The sequence below is a fragment of the Neofelis nebulosa genome, chromosome 4 (assembly GCF_028018385.1).
Source record: "Neofelis nebulosa isolate mNeoNeb1 chromosome 4, mNeoNeb1.pri, whole genome shotgun sequence".
In the NCBI taxonomy this organism is placed as follows: Eukaryota; Metazoa; Chordata; class Mammalia; order Carnivora; family Felidae; genus Neofelis; species Neofelis nebulosa.
Window position 1 is genome coordinate 39,360,329 of NC_080785.1, and position 16,707 is coordinate 39,377,035.

Genomic DNA, 16,707 nt, shown 5'->3' on the forward strand with positions numbered 1-16,707 from the left:
GCTAATATATATTCATATTTACTATAGTTTTCCCCTTCATTTTGCTGAGGGTAGCAGGCTCTTAATCCTATTAACTTAATCATTTTCACTTATTCACCCCAAGGGACAAAAGTTAGGAGGCATCTCCAAGTTGATAGAATAATTTGGTCAAGAGCTTGATTACTGCACCCTGAAATTAAAAAACAAACAAACAAAAAAAAAACAGGTAGCACTCGACATCCAGATGTGCCTGTTGTTTATAACATAGTTCACATAAATAGCTGTTTTTATACCCCACTTAATGGTGAAAGACATGTAGGAACAGGGTGATGGGCTATATCTGATTTGGCGTTTTCTTTCCAGATGCTGTCATCAGATTATAGATCCCAATCTTACGGAGCCACCTTGAAATGAGTACTGGAGTTTGGCAGTTGATTGTGCTTAGTCCAGTTCCTGAAACTTCACATCAAAATCCCTCTACAAAACTGAGAGTAATTGGCTCTATTTTTATCAAGCTCAACAAAAAGCAGAAATGCTAGATTTCATCTGTCATTTCATTCAATAAACATTTGTTGGTAGCTATTATGTGCTAGACATTCTGGTAGCAATAGAAAGGTGAATAACCCTGGGATGTTGCCCTCAAGGAGTAAGCAGACAGTGGGGAGCACACACACACCTATGCGTACAAGTACTTTGTAGAGGGTGCAGCCCTGGGTTTTGAAGGTTAGGTAGCAGTTCTATATGTAGAAGAGAAGGGAAGGGGCCCTGTATGCTATCATATGAACAGTGGGAAAAAACATTAAAAAATTTTAAGTAGAAGAGTAATACCAATCATTATCTGATGTATTCTGTGAAGATATATTCTATGAATATTCTAAAAAAGTCAGATACTAGAGACTGAAACTGCCACTGAAAATTCTAGATAAATTGTCATAACTGCGTGCTAGTCCCTGTGCTGCTATGGCTATGAGGATGAATAAGGTGCATTCTTGCCTTCTCCAAACTCACTACTAAATTGAGGGATATAGATAATTCAAAACAAACTGCAATTCAAAGTGCTAAATGTTGTAATAATGTTACAACAAAGTGTTAGGGGAAAACTCCAGGTGATTAATGTTTTGTTTTTGTAAATTTCTTTCTCTCATTGGTTATTTTTAATGCCCCCCCCCTTTTTTTTGACAATCAGCTCCAGTGAGTTAAATTACATAAACAACAATGCATCCTTTTTATTTTTATTTATTTTTTTTATTTTTTTAAATTTTTTTTTTCAGCGTTTTTTATTTTATTTTTGGGACAGAGAGACAAAGCATGAACGGGGGAGGGGCAGAGAGAGAGGGAGACACAGAATCGGAAACAGGCTCCAGGCTCCGAGCCATCAGCCCAGAGCCTGACGCGGGGCTCGAACTCACAGACCGTGAGATCGTGACCTGGCTGAAGTCGGACGCTTAACCGACTGCGCCACCCAGGCGCCCCTAATGCATCCTTTTTAAAAAGAAGTGAAAAATATTTAGGAATATTTTTCCTCATGAAGGATAAAGACTGTAATCCTATTCTTTATGAGAAAAATATTCAAATTTGGTAAGGCCCAAATTTGACTTCCTGTATTTAGATTTTTATAACATTGAAAGTGCACCTGTATTTCAGAAACAGGCCTTATGCTGAGAAGGTGATATGAGGTCATTAAATTGAGGTATATTTCATAGAAAGAATAGTAATCACTGTAGTTTTGACTGAGAGGGACAAAAAAAAATTTATTGTTCATGTTAGTTTTAAAACACAGAGTAAAGCAAAAACTATTTAAAAGATATATCAATTCTTGAGGTTCCTGGGTGGCTCAGTCGGTTGGATATCTGACTTCGGCTCAGGTCATGATCTCACGGTTTGCGAGTTCGAGCCCTGCGTCAGGCTCTGTGCTGACAACTCAGAGCATGGAGCCTGCTTTGGATTCTATGTCTCCCTCTCTCTCTGCTCCTATCCCACTCACGCTTTGTCTCTCTCTGTCTCAAAAATAAATAAAACATTTAAAAAAATTTAAAAAAATAAAAAAAGATATATCAATTCTGAAAACACATTAGTTCTAAGAGTATCAAAGGAATCAACAATAATAAACACTTCTAGATTTTTGCAATTAATCAGTTAGGCTAACGATTAGAGCCTAGGCCTCTTTATGGATGAGATCTCAGTCATTGAGTTACACCCTAAAGATTGGTTAGGCCACATTGTTTTATTGGGAGAGCCTGTCATGATAGCATCTCAATCCTTAACCTCCTTTCTGAATTACAAAAAAAAAATATGTATATCCATCCCATTGATCATCAATGTGATCTCCTATACAAAAATTAAAAGCCTTTAAATATTTCTGAAAATATGTTCATGTTGATATGAGATAAAGTCAGATATGTGCCAGACTTCTTTCATATTTTTTTTTGTTATTAATGAAATTATACATGTATTCTTTGGAAAACTTAGAAATACAAAATAGAATGAAGAAGACAATGAAAAGAGAGTCATTACACACATTTTGATCTAAGTCAGTTTTATTTAAATAAAGATATCAAAATAATCCCTGCAAATTTGGGGTATTATATTTTACATTTCATGATATTTGGGGATCTGTACTATATACCCGAAATTTGTGGTACTTTCCAGAAAGCATCTACCATACTCTTTCCTTCCCTTTGCCACTTTTCCCCAGAAGTACCTTCAGCTAATTCTCAACTACTTCTTGTGAAAAACAATGCACATAGAGACCGCTGGAATTGAGACCTCACCCAGAGTGGTGACAGGCTCACAGGGAGGCTGCCGTTTCAAGGACCAGGTTCTAGGAGTTTGTTCTCAGCGTTGCAGGTCCTGAAAGTGGACTCTTCAGTATCTAAAAGTTTATCAGTCTTTCTGGGATAGACCTGAAGCAAATTCATGAACACATATGATATTACTGATCCGTAAATCAGTGTGCTAATTGATTAATCGTCGTTCAAGTTTCGCCCTAAGGAAATGGATTTCTTTTGGAAGCCCCAACGCCAGCTGATCTCACTGAGCTTCATGCTGCTGCCCATCTGAGTTCCTGCCAGAATGCCAATCCTTTTCCAATAATCTTCCCTTCCTCTCTTTTGCTCATGTCGTACTCTTGACTCCTTTTCCCTTCCCAGTTTCCCAGTCTTCCCAACCCTTGCAACTCTCTAGAGACTCCACTTCATAGCAAAACAAAACAATCTCCCAAAACAAAAGTTTCCCCCCTATATTCTTAGACTTGTCAAGGAGTTCTCTTAATTCTACTTCCTGTCACAACTAAAATCTGAAATCTGAGGCCACTTCCCCCAATATCAGACCTTCCCTCTCTTAGACAGTCAAACTTTGAAATTCTTATTCTAAATCATCCCTTCATAGATGTCATGTAGATCATTCTTCTTTGGGCACATTGTTTTTCTTTTAAGGAGAATGGCAAGGATGGTATTTAAGTTTTCTTATTGACATTCACCTTCTATCATGCTTCTTAAAGTAACGTCTTGATTTTGGATATTGAGGTACAGGCAGTTTAATCTATTTTCAGGTTTTTTTCTCAGGAAAAATATTTAATATGTAATATTTAATATGTAAATAGGTGTATGCACACATATGGGTGTGTATATACATATATAAATGTACATGTATGTGAGCTCGTGATATTTCTACAAATGGCTGAATGTTACATTTTGACCCTTCTCAATTCATTCTCAGGATATTAACTTCATTTCCATTTGGGATGCAATGTTTGCTGTTGTCCTCTTTCTCTACCCTACAGCCGCTAGTATATTTTTGCTTTGGAAGAAAGCTATCTCCATAAATACTGAGGCATTTATTTGCTGTAAAAGGCTTTAGCTGCATGTTTTACTTGGACATTGATTTCTCATCATGTGACAGAAATGGCAAGGTTAGCATTTTAGGGGAGCTTCTCTTCTGTTAACAATATCTTCATCCCCTCATTAGTTTAATTCATGATAATAATCCAGACAAGCTTTGACCATTAAATCCTTTTAGGCAGCAGAGTTTCCCAAAGGCCATTCTTCGTTTTTGAATAATTAGTTTTTTCAATTCATTTTAGTGTATGAAGGTAATAGTATATGGGAATTCATTTTCTTCTGATGCTATAAACTTTCCATTAATGTATGAGATTAACTTTTATGTTTTTCTTTTCCTGTAGAGCTGACTGTTAGAGTATCCAATAGAGTATTTTGTAGTATTCAGACTAAAGCTCTTTTGGGGAGTTTGTGGTTTTAATAGGTGTTCCTTCAATTCTGTTCCTTCCATCACACCTTTTTCTTTTATTGCACGGGAAATGATGAGGTCTCTCCAAAAAGCATTTATGAAATCCCTGAAGAACCCTGGTAAAGGTACTGAGATTGATTTTTGTGTTTCTTTTTAAAAAAATACTCAAAGAAATTTGAGAAGCCCATATCCTTTGGAAGCTTAATATTAAAAAAATTGTCTACCCTGTCTAAAAAATTGCCTTGTTATGCCATTATTATTTCTGACAAATAGATCAGGTAGAGTTACAAAGAACAAAAGAATTAACTTTAAGTTATTTCTCCTCAAAATTAGAAGAGAGTCTCACAGAATAATATATAGGATATTCTAACTTTGCATAGTCATGATTACAGAATTAAAATCTCAAAGCACTTTCTAGAGATAAGAAAAAGCAGTGCAGGAATAAATAATCAAGATTGGCTGCTTCCAAACGGCAACTGTATGTAAGTACCTAAAACAAGAATTGCTTTATGAGGCTGAGCTTTTTCATTTATTCAGCCAAAGATGCATTACTGTGTTTTTTTAAATGTGATTTTTGTCTTGAAGGAAGAACTGAGAATATATTCATACTTAAGGAGTTGCTAATACTTACTAGTTGATATAATAATGAAATAATTTATAAATAATAAATGTTTTACTTTTTAAGATTTCTATAGTCCCCTTTGAAAGAGGGGAAGAAAGAACTTGAACTCTCAGTAGAGCTGAACAAGGCAATTAAAGGTAGAAATTTTTTGGTCAAAACAATGCATTAGGGTTTTTAAAAGTTTGTATCTTGGGTATTTATGAAATTTCAAAATTTAAAATGACATTTATATAAATCCATCTTTGACTTTCTAAAGTTTCAAGGGTGGGGGGCAAATGAGGCAGTATCATGAGCTATTTTCAGGCTAGGAGGATATAATTAAGTTTGAGAAGAAATGTAGTGAATACCGTATTTGGGGTTTAAGTCACTGAAGTAGAGTGTAAAGATACGGATGTTTTAGCCCTAGTAATTATCTCACAGATGAGTCATGTTGAGAAAATGCTCCTTAAAATCTATTCAATGTCATACCCTTTCCTGATAGAGCAATATATTTGTAGGTGAGTGGAACTAGAAGTAATCAAATAAAAGGTGCTCAGTAATAGATGGTGGCAGTTGTCATAATTTCCATTAGAGAAACCAAAGAGAAGAAAAGAAAACATTTTTTATTTCAGTGCTTTTTGAGTGTGATGGCGGAGTACACAAACAGCCTGGGCCTGAATTCTTGCTCTGCTGCTTAGTACAACAGGTAACCTTGGTTATGTACCTAATCTGTTTGTGTCTCAATTTCCTCATTTATAAAATGAGGACAGTAATAACAAGTCTTAGGAAAATTGTTAGGACTCAGTGAACGTATTTGCATATGTGTGTGTATTCATGTGTGTCTGTGTACAGAGAGATCTTAAAAAGGTGCTATGTATAGGTATTAGTTGTTCTCATTATACCATAGTTACTATTTTCCATTCTAGACTTCATAAACACTTTAAATTTATTCCACAAATATTAATTAGGCTCCACTGTGTGCCAAGCACTACTCTAAGTACTGGGTATACCATAATGAACAAGGCAGTTTAGGACCCTGTTCTCATGGAACCCTGTTCTTATATTTTAGTTTGGGAAGTCAAGATAGACAATTTGACAAGTATGTAAGTGATAAAAATGTCATGTAATACTCACTGCTACATAGAGGATTCAAGAGGAATGATGCGATAGGTTGAGTAGTCCAGGAAGGCTTTTTAAGGGAAGTGACATTTAAATTGAGAGCTGATGACAAAGAAACAATCCTGTGAATTTCTGGTGCAAGAACATTCCAGTGAAGAGTTTCTAAGATGTGCTCCGAGAACAAAGACTGGCGTCTTTGGGTAGTAGGCTGGGCATGAACCCTGTGAGATACTCTCTGAGAAGGTGGATAGGATCTGGATTTGTAGGGCTCTGTGAACCTGAATAAGGAGTTAGGATACCATTTTAAGTGTGGCAGAGAGTTCTTGGAAGATTTTTAAGTGGAAGATTGACGTGACCTAATTCACACTGTAAAATTTCTTATGATTAAGGTCTGCTGTAATCAAAACAATATGGTATTGGAGGAGCGAGAGACACATAGGTCAGTTGCAATGACTATGGAACCCAGAGTAGACTTGCACAGATATGCCCAAAGGTACAAAAGTAATTTAATGGAGAAAGGGCTCTGGAGCAATTGGACATTCACAGGTGAGATCATGAACCTTGACCTAAGTCTCACACCTTATACAAAAATTAACTCAAAATGGAGCATGGACTTAAATGTGAAACATAAAAGTATACAAATTTCAGAAACAAAAAACAACAGGATAAGATCTTTAGAATCGAGGGCTAGGCAAAGAGTCTGACTAGACACCAAAAGCAGGATGCACAGAAGGAAAGGAAAGATTGGTAAATTTCACCTCATTTGTTTTGTAAGAGACCTTTGTTAAGAGAATGAAAACATAAGCTACACATGGGGAGAAAATATTTGAAAACTGCATATCTGACCAAAAACTAGTGTCTAAAATATGTAAATAACTATTGAAACTTAACTGCAGAAAACCAAACAATCCAGTTAGGAAATAGGCAAAAAGCATGAAGAAGCGTTCCACTGAAGAGGGAATACAGATGACAAATAATCACATGAGAAGATGTTCAACACTTTTAGCCATAGGAGGAAAGCAAGTTAAAACCATACTAAGTTATTACTACACGCCTATTAGAATGACAAAAATAAGAAAGTAACAACACCAGATGCTGGTGAGGATGTGAAGAAATGGGACCACTCACACTTTGCTGATGGGAATGTAAAATGATACAGTCACTCTGGAAAACAGTGTGGTAGTTTCTTAGAAGCTCTAAACATGCAGTTACCATGACATCCAGCAAGTGCATTCTTAAGCATTTATTCCAGGGATATGACAACTTACATTCATACAAAAACCTGTACAGGAATGTTCACAGCAGCTTTATTGGTAATTAGCCCAAACTGGAAACATCCCAGATGTTCTTCAAAGGTGGATGGTTAAATAAATGGTGACACATATGTACCATGTAATCCTACTCCACAATAGAAAGAGATGATACATGAAACAACTTGGCTGAATCTCCAGGGAATTATTCTGAGTGAAAGAAACCAGTCCCCAAAGGTCACATACTGAATGATTCCATGTATGTACCATTCTTGAAATGAGAAAATTATGAAATGGGGAACATGAGTGGTTGTCAGGGGTTGGAGATAGGGGGAGGAAGAAAGTAATTGTGTCCACAAAAAGGATGACAAGGAGGGATCCTTGTGGCAATGGAATCGTTCTGCACCATGACTGCTTCAATGTCAACATCCTAGTTGTGATTTTGTACTATAGTTTTGCAAGGGTACATGGCTTATGTCTGTATTATTTCTTAAAACTGTGTATGAAGCTACAATTCTCTGAAAATAGCAAGTGTAAGTAAAGAAAAGAACACATTATTTTGAGTGATCAGGAGAGAATGTATGGCCTCCAGCCCTAGTTATTCTGATTTAACTGGTCAGCAGTGGGGGTCTGTCGTGTACTTTTATAAAGACCTTCAGGTGATTCTACTGTGCAGACAGAGTGGAGAAGCTCCGTAAAGCTGCAAACAAATCCCTCTGGGCTTTGGTGCCAGATGTTACCCATGCTTTCTTTAGGTTGTGATACTTGTTCCAGACTTTTGACTTTGCAAGACTGTGATGTGATCCCAGAGGACCAGTGTCACTTCCTCAACTGAGGCCATGCAGCAGAGAATGCTTGAGGTATCTATATATCTATGAATATCGTGATATTTTCCCCTTGAAAGTAAGTTTTACCTTAATGTTTTTTTTTCCCCAAAGTCCTATTGAAATAATTACTTTCATTATATTCTAGTTACTGTAATTTTTTTGATAAGGATGGAGGCATTGCTTAGTCACATTTGCAGATTGCTGTTCATCCTTTTGTTTCTCTTTCTCTTTAATATGGTCCCTGGCTGGGCAATAAAATCCTACGTGTAAACAGGACATATGCGAATCTTCTTGCATGGTAGCTGCAGGAGTCTTCAAAAAAAAACAAAAACAAAACCAAAAACAACCAATATTTAATTCACATATGAGATTCCTCTTTAGAGTACATGCTGCTTATGATTAGAGACTACATAAATTATTACCTTATAAATAAGTTTAATACTTTATTTTCCAGGATACCTGCTTGCTTTTTGTCTTTTTAAAGTAGAGAAGCATACATTTGTTTTTCCTCTGACTCAGCTACTTTTAAAGAATATTCTGGCAAAACCCCACTGGTAAAGAGATTGTATTTGCTCCTGAAAATGTCCAACTCTTGTTTAATTTTCTAGTGCCTGCTTAATTAGTGTTGCATTTGGAAGATTATGTATTCGATATAGAGCTCCGCAGAACATCTACTACCTAGTAGGCATTCAGTGATTGTTAATGAATAGGGTTAACAGTTGTTTGGATATCACTGCTATGTACCAGCACTGAGGACAATCCTGTCTTCATGTAGCTTTCAGTTTTGTGTTGAGTTATATAAATATTAAGAATGATTTGAGATTTGTTATAATATCTCAATTATTGGACATTATGAAAACTCTAAAATTTGCTGAATCCTCGTGTTTGTATGTGTGTTTGCATGTGTATGTGTGTATAACGGTATGCTAACCTTTGCCCTCTGTCTTTGTCTCTCTTCTTCCTCATGACACAGTCTTATCATTATACACCTGTTATTTATAACTCTGATAGTTCAGGACAAAGAGTGAAGTCTGTAAGTTGTTTCTTGAATCAATTATGGTCCAAATAGTTTTGCCTTTGGACTGTACTTTTCCTCCTTTATGACCTGTAGTGAACAGAATTTGTTTGCTCATGGCTGACTCTCATCACTGATCAGTTTATAGCCCCTCTTTTAGTTTAGTTTATTACTTATTTTCCTCCTGTTTTCATTCCTCTCTCTTCATTAAGTATTGATGTAAAGTATTTAATGGATATCCCTACAATTTGCTCTCCATCAGCTTATTGAGATATATGTGTATCCTTGAAAAAGGATTATTTGGTTTTATTTTTTGTATTGTTTAACCTCATATAGCATTTTTCGCATCCCAGATACGGTTTTAAGCTTTGGTCAACATTAATTCATTTAATCCTCACAGCAACCCTGTGAGGTAGGTACTGTTATCCCTGTTGGCACAAAAAGGTTGAATAATTTACTTAATGGTACATAACTCATAGGTGTGGAGCCCGGATTTCAACGTGCACCCTTTAGCTCTAGAGTCTACACCTTTAACTATGATTAGCTGCCTCTCCATGAATACCAAGTATTGTGCTATAAATCCTATTTGGTTCTTTCCCTTTTGTTCATGTTGCCACGTGTACATCAAGTTCATGACCTCTAATTGCTACCTGATACTCTGTTGTGATACCACATTTTACAAACATCAACTTTACTGAGGTATAATATACACACAATAAAATAAACTTGTGTTAAATATATAATTTCCTGGGTTTTGGCGAAGGTATACATACCTGTAACTAGCAACACAATCAATACATAGAACATTTTCTTCCCCTTGAGATACACGTTGGAGTCCCGTGCCACCTCAGTCCTACCCCAGGCCCAAGAAACCATTGATCTTTCTGTCACAATGGGTTAGGGAGTTTTGTTTGTTTGTTTGTTTTTGGTTTTTTTTACTAGATTTTGCATAAGTGGAATCAAATAGTATGTGCTCTTTAAGCTGGCTTCTTTTGCTCAGCGTGTTTTTGAGATACATTTATGCTATTGCTTGAATTAGTAGTTCATTTGTCTTTATTACTATGCAATTTTCCATTGAATGGATGTACCACAGTTTGTTTATCCATTCATCTGTTGATGGACATTTGGATTGTTTCTAGTTTTTGGCTATGGTGAATAAAGCTGGAAAGAATATTTGTACACAAGGCTTTATATGTTTTCTTTTTCGGGGGGAAAATGCCTAGGAATGGACTTTCTGGGTCTTATGATAAATGTATGTTTAACTGATAAAAAAACTTACAAAATGTTTTACAATGTTCTTGTGTCATTTTACACTTTCACTAGTAATGAGTAAGAGTTTGAGTACCTTCACATTCTTGGCAACTCTTGGGATTGTTTGTCTCTTTTTAAATAGCTTTTTCTTTTGGAATAATTATAGAATGATAGCTGCAAAAATAATACAGGAATTTCCTATATACTCTTAACCTAGTTTACCACTATGGTAATATCTTGTGTAACCTTAGTACAGTGTCAAACCCAAGCCAGTGACATGGATGTAATTCACAGAGCTTATTTAGATTTCACTAGTTTTATACACACTGATTTCTATGTACGTGTATATGTAGTTCTATGGAATTTTATCATGTTGAGATTCATGTAACCACCACCATAATCAAGATCTAGAACTGTCCCATCACCACAAAGATTCCTCATGTTAGCCTATTACATTCACACATCCCTCTTGGCTCCCTTCCCTCACCTCTTGCTGCTTCCTTTGTGAAGCCCTTGGCAAACAGTCTCTTCACCATCTCTGTAATTTTTCATTTCAAGAATGTTATATAAATGGAATCAGACAGTATATAATCTCTTGAGGTTGGCTTTTCTTTATTCAGCATAATTCCCTTAATATCCATCCAAGGTATTGTCTTATGTGTGTCATTAGTTCTTTCCTTTAAATTACTGGGTGACATGGATATAGCACCATTTGTTTAACTATTTACCCATTGAAAGACATTAGGATTGTTTCCATTTTTCACTGTTACAAACATGGCTGCTGTGAACTGGAGTGTACATGCTTTTTTGCAGACATAGATTTTACTTTCTCTGGGATAAACGCCCAGTAGTGTATGTTAACTTTTCTTTTTTTCTTTTTAAAGAAACTGCCAAACTATTTTCCAGAATGGTTGTGTCTTTTTGCATTCCCACCAGCAATGTATGATTTATCCAGTTTCTCTGCATCCTTGCCAGCATTTGGCATTGCCATTATTTTTTATTTTAGCCACTCTAATAGTTGTGTAATAATATCACATTTTGGTTTTAATTTGCACTTCCTTAATGGCTAATGGTGTTGAACATCTTTGCATGTGCTTATTTGCCATCTGCATATCCTCTCTGGAGAAATGTCTGTTCATGTGTTCTATTGCCAACTTTGAATCTTATCCATTCTACTGGAGTGCATTGGTATCGCACTGTGGTTTTCATGGTTTTTTTTTTCCCCTGATAAATTCAGATGTGAGCATCTTTTCAAGTCTCTATTGGTCATTCTTATGTATTTGTGAAGTGTCCATCCAGAATTTTTTTGCACATTTTTATTTGTCTTAGAGAGTTATGAGAGTTATAAAAGTGATTTCTCCTGGATACCAGTGCCTTGTCAGATACATGTTTTGTAAATGTTTTCCTCTGTTGTATGGCTGGCCTTTTTCATTTTTTACATAATTTCTTTAGAGGAGTAGTTTCTAATTTTGATGAATTTAAATTTGTCCATTTTTTCTTTTATTGTTAGTGCTTTTAATTTTTTTTTTTTTTTTTTTTTTAGTTTGAGAGAGAGAGACAGAGACAGAGACAGAGACAGAGAGAGAGAATCTTAAGTAGGCTCCATGCCTAGTGGGGAACCCAACATGGGACTCCGTCCCAGGACTCTGGGATCATGACCTGAGCCAAAATCAAGAGTCAGATGCTCAACTGATTGAGCCATCCAGGAGCCCCTATTATTAGTGCTCTTTTACATCCTTCTAACAAATCTTTGTCTACTTAGAAGCCATGAACATTTTCTCCTAGAAATTTTATAGTTGTAGGTTTTATATTTAGGTCTAAGGTCTAAAGATCCATTTGGAATTAATTTTTGTTCATGTGCCACATTTTAATCTAATTCCCTAGTGAATTAAATAGTTACTAGGTTTACTAGCATAAATAACAGTGTCGACACATTATCACACATGGCTTCATGGGGCTATGTAGAAAAGTATCTCACACAGTATATGCAAACTGTTATCCACAATAGTTATGCACATTTATATTCCTGCTAGCATGGCAGAAAAGTTCCTGTTTACTTTATTTTGACTTCTTATAAATAATTATTTACTAAGGTTTCCTTCTATTCACTTGCTCACAAACTCTGATTTCATATTATGTTGATCTCAGCATGCTTTTCTGTGACAGTCTTGTGGCTCTTTCCCATTGTAGTTATTCTAATATTTTGTGGATGGGAAAATCAGTACTCTTACTTTGAACTGTGTCTAAATTATGAGTACAGAGGATGAATGAGGATGAGTGTGAAGGCCTTAGGGCTACACCATTGGTTCAGTATGTAGGCATTATGATATGTATTTTGCCAACTTGACCATTCTTTGATCTCCTTTTTGGTTCTCATCTTTGGTCCTTATTTTCCATGATGTTGAATTGGTGACCCCAGGTAAGTAAGATATTAATACATATAATTAAGTGCCAAATTGTGTGAAGATAATATTCTAATATAGTTATGAATGCCATATAATTTTAGGTGAAAATATATATGAGCAGATGGTGATGTGAGCAATAACTTTGGTACCTCAATACAGGTCACACCTTAAAAGTCTCTTATCTAGTAAAGGACAAAACCATCATGTTATAAATATGCCACAAACGGCTGTAATATGCAATTTGAAACTTCATGTATTATAAGAAAAACTTGTATTGAACAGATGTTTAAAGTCTTAAGGGCAGCAGTATAAACTAGTTAAATTTACATAATGATTTTATAGGCTAAAATATTAGTTATCTTCTCACTGAAAAGTCCATTCATTGTTACATAACACTTAGCTGGGGTAAGAAATACCTGTACTAATCTTTACCCTGAAGTTCTGACAAAATTGTGTATGAAAATAAAATACTCCTTTTTTGTAGTTTTCTTTGCTAAGTGCTTTCAATATTAATATTAGTTATTAGTTATGAGTTATATCCAGGGAAGCTGTTTTTTGCATTAAATGTGGCTTGCATTGGGTGAACATTATTTTACAGTATCAGCAATGTAGTTTGAGTCTGTCCTTGACAGTTTTGGTATCAAAACTGGAATATACTGAGAAATCTTGGTTCATCTCTGGCAAGGTCTTGATAGTTTCTTTACCATGTTCGCATAAAGTGTATATTTTTTTCCCTTCTGTTTGGTAGCTTAGTGTCTAAATTATAGAAATATCAAAAGAAAAAGAAAAAAAAATTCATAGAATTAGGCTGTTACTTGCCTACAGATTTATGTGTAAGTTCAAACTGCTCTGTCTTGTTTAGAGAGAGAGAGAGGGAGACTTCTATTAAACACATTTTTTCCAACCATGTTTTCTTGATAGACAAGTTTTGTTTATTTCTAAAGCCATATACCATGCCTTCTGGTTGCCCACGACAGTTCAGGTTTATGCCTATGTTCCTGGTGTAGTTCTTGATAGTATCCCCTTTCACTCCCAAAGTGCAATATACCTTATAATGTACATATTTTTTAAATCAGTCTACTCTCAACATCCCTGGGCTCTTGCTGACCCTGCCACCAACTAGCCATATGACTATGGGTGTAGAAAGGCATCTCAACCTCTTTCGAGTGTCTTCATCTATAAAGTGAAATAGAATGGTAGGACTAAATGATCTCTGAATATTCTGGAAAGCTTTAAAGTTTTATTTCCAGATGCTTAGTCACTTCTGCTATAACAGTGGTGTAGTGAAGTTGCTTTCCAAAAAAAGTTTATTATTTTCTATTTTACTATTTATGGTCCTATTCTTTTCTATCCTATTACATCCTATTAAAAGAAACTCTAGTCATCACCTGTTAAATTGATTTCATGACCAGAACTGGGTTGAGATTCATATCTTGATTCAGATATTCTTGAGTATCTGTCTTATCTGTGACACTCTGAACAGTGACTTACTTTCTGTTAGTTTCAATTTCCTTATCCACTTGGGTTAAAGATGTTGTGGGGGTTAAATGAGATAAGCCATATAAAGCACTTCATGTGGTGCCTCGTGTGTGGAAGACCTCATGGCATGTCCGTTATTCTCTATTTATGCTAAAAACAGTATTTTCCTCTGCAAAGATTATATGGTACAGCATATGACTGATTAAAAGTTTTACCACATTATTCATAAATCTGGATAATCACAGATAAAATCTGGATAAAATCACAGATAAAATTATATTCCTGTAGACCAGCAATTTTGAAGTCTATCTATAGGTGCTTAGCCAAACAGTAGTTATGTTTTGTGTACTCCTGTGAAGCAAGGAACTCTGGTTTTCCAGCTGAGTTAAGATCCCCACCAGGAGGTCAAATGTCAGGGAAGTCCACAGGGAAAAGACAGTAGTTTGGAATTTCCTGCCCTGTTCTAGTTGGGATTAATTTAAATCTTTTAAAAGATAGACAAATTGTAATCTTGTTTTTTATTTAAAATAGTATATAGCCTCTTGACATTGAAACATGCATGCCTTTTTTGAGACATTGGAATCCAAAATTATTTTCACAGAAAGTGAAAAGCATCAATACTTTCTTTTTTGTTGAAACAGCAAGGTATTATCTTTTCTAAAATGAAAAGTTAAATTTATATTTGAATAATCTTTTATTATAATACTCAGAAATAACTCGGGCAAGTGGTCACATTCAGATGTTTGGTTTCTGAGTTTATTTTTGCCTCTATCAGGTCTTCTGAGTTTCCCTTCTTTTCTTACCAGTGCACCATTGCTTATGTCCCATTCTACGTGTCATTGCTGCTGTCTGTCCTTCCTGAGACACAGGGCATTGAGAGGTGTATGTTGAACATGAAGTCCTTTGACTTACTGGCATGTCCAGCCTTGCGTCCTCCATATTGAGTTTTATTCTGAAGAGGAATGAACCTTCTTGACCTTTGCCATTGTGCTGCGAAAGTAGTTCAAAATGGCAAGGATGGTTGTTCCATAAAGAAGGTGAAAGAGTTAAGTACATAGCAGGATTATGATAGAGTTCATATCACTCTGTCATATTCTTTCCATTGTTAACTGAGTTCATTTCTCATGATTGCCTTGTGAATTAGGTTTACTAACCTCAGAAAAGTTCAATATTTGCTAAACAGTCCTGAAACTGGTAGATGGCAGAGTTGAAATTTAAGCCCAAGAGTGTCTGACTTACTTTATTTTAGGCTTATCCTGGGAAGTTTGTGAAAGTGCATTCTGAATAATACTCTGGAGATCATATTTCTTATGCTGGTGTTTTCATATGATTTGTCAGTATCACCAAACCAGGCTAGGGTTCTAGTACTCTGCAAAAGAAAAGCAGGATTACAACTCAAAGATAATCCTGGCAAATTGGAAGAACTAGTAAATGTAAACAGAGCAGAGCTCAATAGAGATATATGCAGGGTAATTCACAAAAGGAGAAAAAACTAAGTGTACAAATGCAAGAGTATAACATTAAGAGGTACTAGGCAATTCTCTATTTCTCCTGCAGCCATGGTCATGACTTAATTATGGAGAATTTGGAGAGAATCCAGAGGAATCCAACAGAAAATATTAAAAGGTTTGAGAAATTTACTCTGTGATGAAAGTCTGAAGGACTGGGTTTATTTAGCCTAGAGAAGCGAAGTCTGAATAGAGACTTAATTACAGTCTTCAGGTTCAGTGAAATCATAGACACAGAGGCCATGAGTGTTTCTCAGGAGAATTGTCTTTTGACAGGCATTCTCAAATATGGTTGTTTTCTTGGTTTTCACTGCGTGTGAAAGGATATTATATGAGTGATGATGAGCAGCTGTTCTTTCTTCGCTGCAGGGGGACAAGCAAGAAAGAGCTTAAATCACCACAGGAGTGATTTAAGGAGAACTTTTCAGCTGGTGGAGATTCTTCTCTCTAAGCTCTATAAAAGTATGAGAGCACCTGTCAGAAATAAGGCTGGATGATAGGCATTTTCATGTTATAATTTTAAGCCTCGTTCAGTTTGGTTGGAACCACTTAGGCACTTTCTGAGGTACTTGTGGGCCAAAGCCCAGGAAGGTCCTGAGTTTTGAGAAAGGCAATTCGGATGATGTGAGCTGCTGTGACCACTGGTCATCTGGCAAGTTCTGTTTTCTTTCTTAACATTTTTGGTTACTGCTCCTTAAAAACTCTCTTCGGACTGAATCTCCCCAGATTGCATACTATTATTTGTGACTCTTCATTGCTTCTTTGTATCTAGAAAAACATTCATTTCCTTAGTAGTTGGTCTCATCTAATTTTAAGGGAAGGTTTCTTTTTCTTTCTTTTTTCTTTTTTTTAAAGTTTATTTATTTACTTTTGGGAGAGAGAGAGAGAAAATCCCAAGCAGGCTCCACACTGTGCAAAGCCTGACCTCACAAACCATGAGATCATGACCTGAGCCGAAAGAAAAGACGTTTAACTGACTGAGCCACTTGGGCCCTGAGGAAGCGTTTCTAATTAAAGTTACATAGTAG

The 16,707-nt window shown here is 35.8% G+C and overlaps 1 protein-coding gene across 12 annotated transcripts in view; it reads left to right on the forward strand.

Annotated features, from left to right (window-relative positions):
- The window catches only part of IMMP2L (inner mitochondrial membrane peptidase subunit 2), an 896,430-nt gene that overhangs the window by 244,456 nt on the left and 635,267 nt on the right, over positions 1-16,707 (forward strand). The window contains exons 6-7 of one of the 12 annotated variants that reach the window (XR_009260302.1): positions 7,950-8,054; positions 8,476-15,623. The exons of 10 other annotated variants lie outside the window; for them this stretch is intronic. Coding sequence is in view for 1 of the 2 variants with exons in the window: in XM_058724583.1 (XP_058580566.1) it covers positions 7,950-7,956 (7 nt within the window). In the remaining variant the exon portion in view is untranslated. Of the gene's footprint in view, positions 1-7,949; positions 15,624-16,707 lie in introns of those variants that run through there. One more of the 12 variants, XM_058724583.1, reaches the window with a different exon arrangement.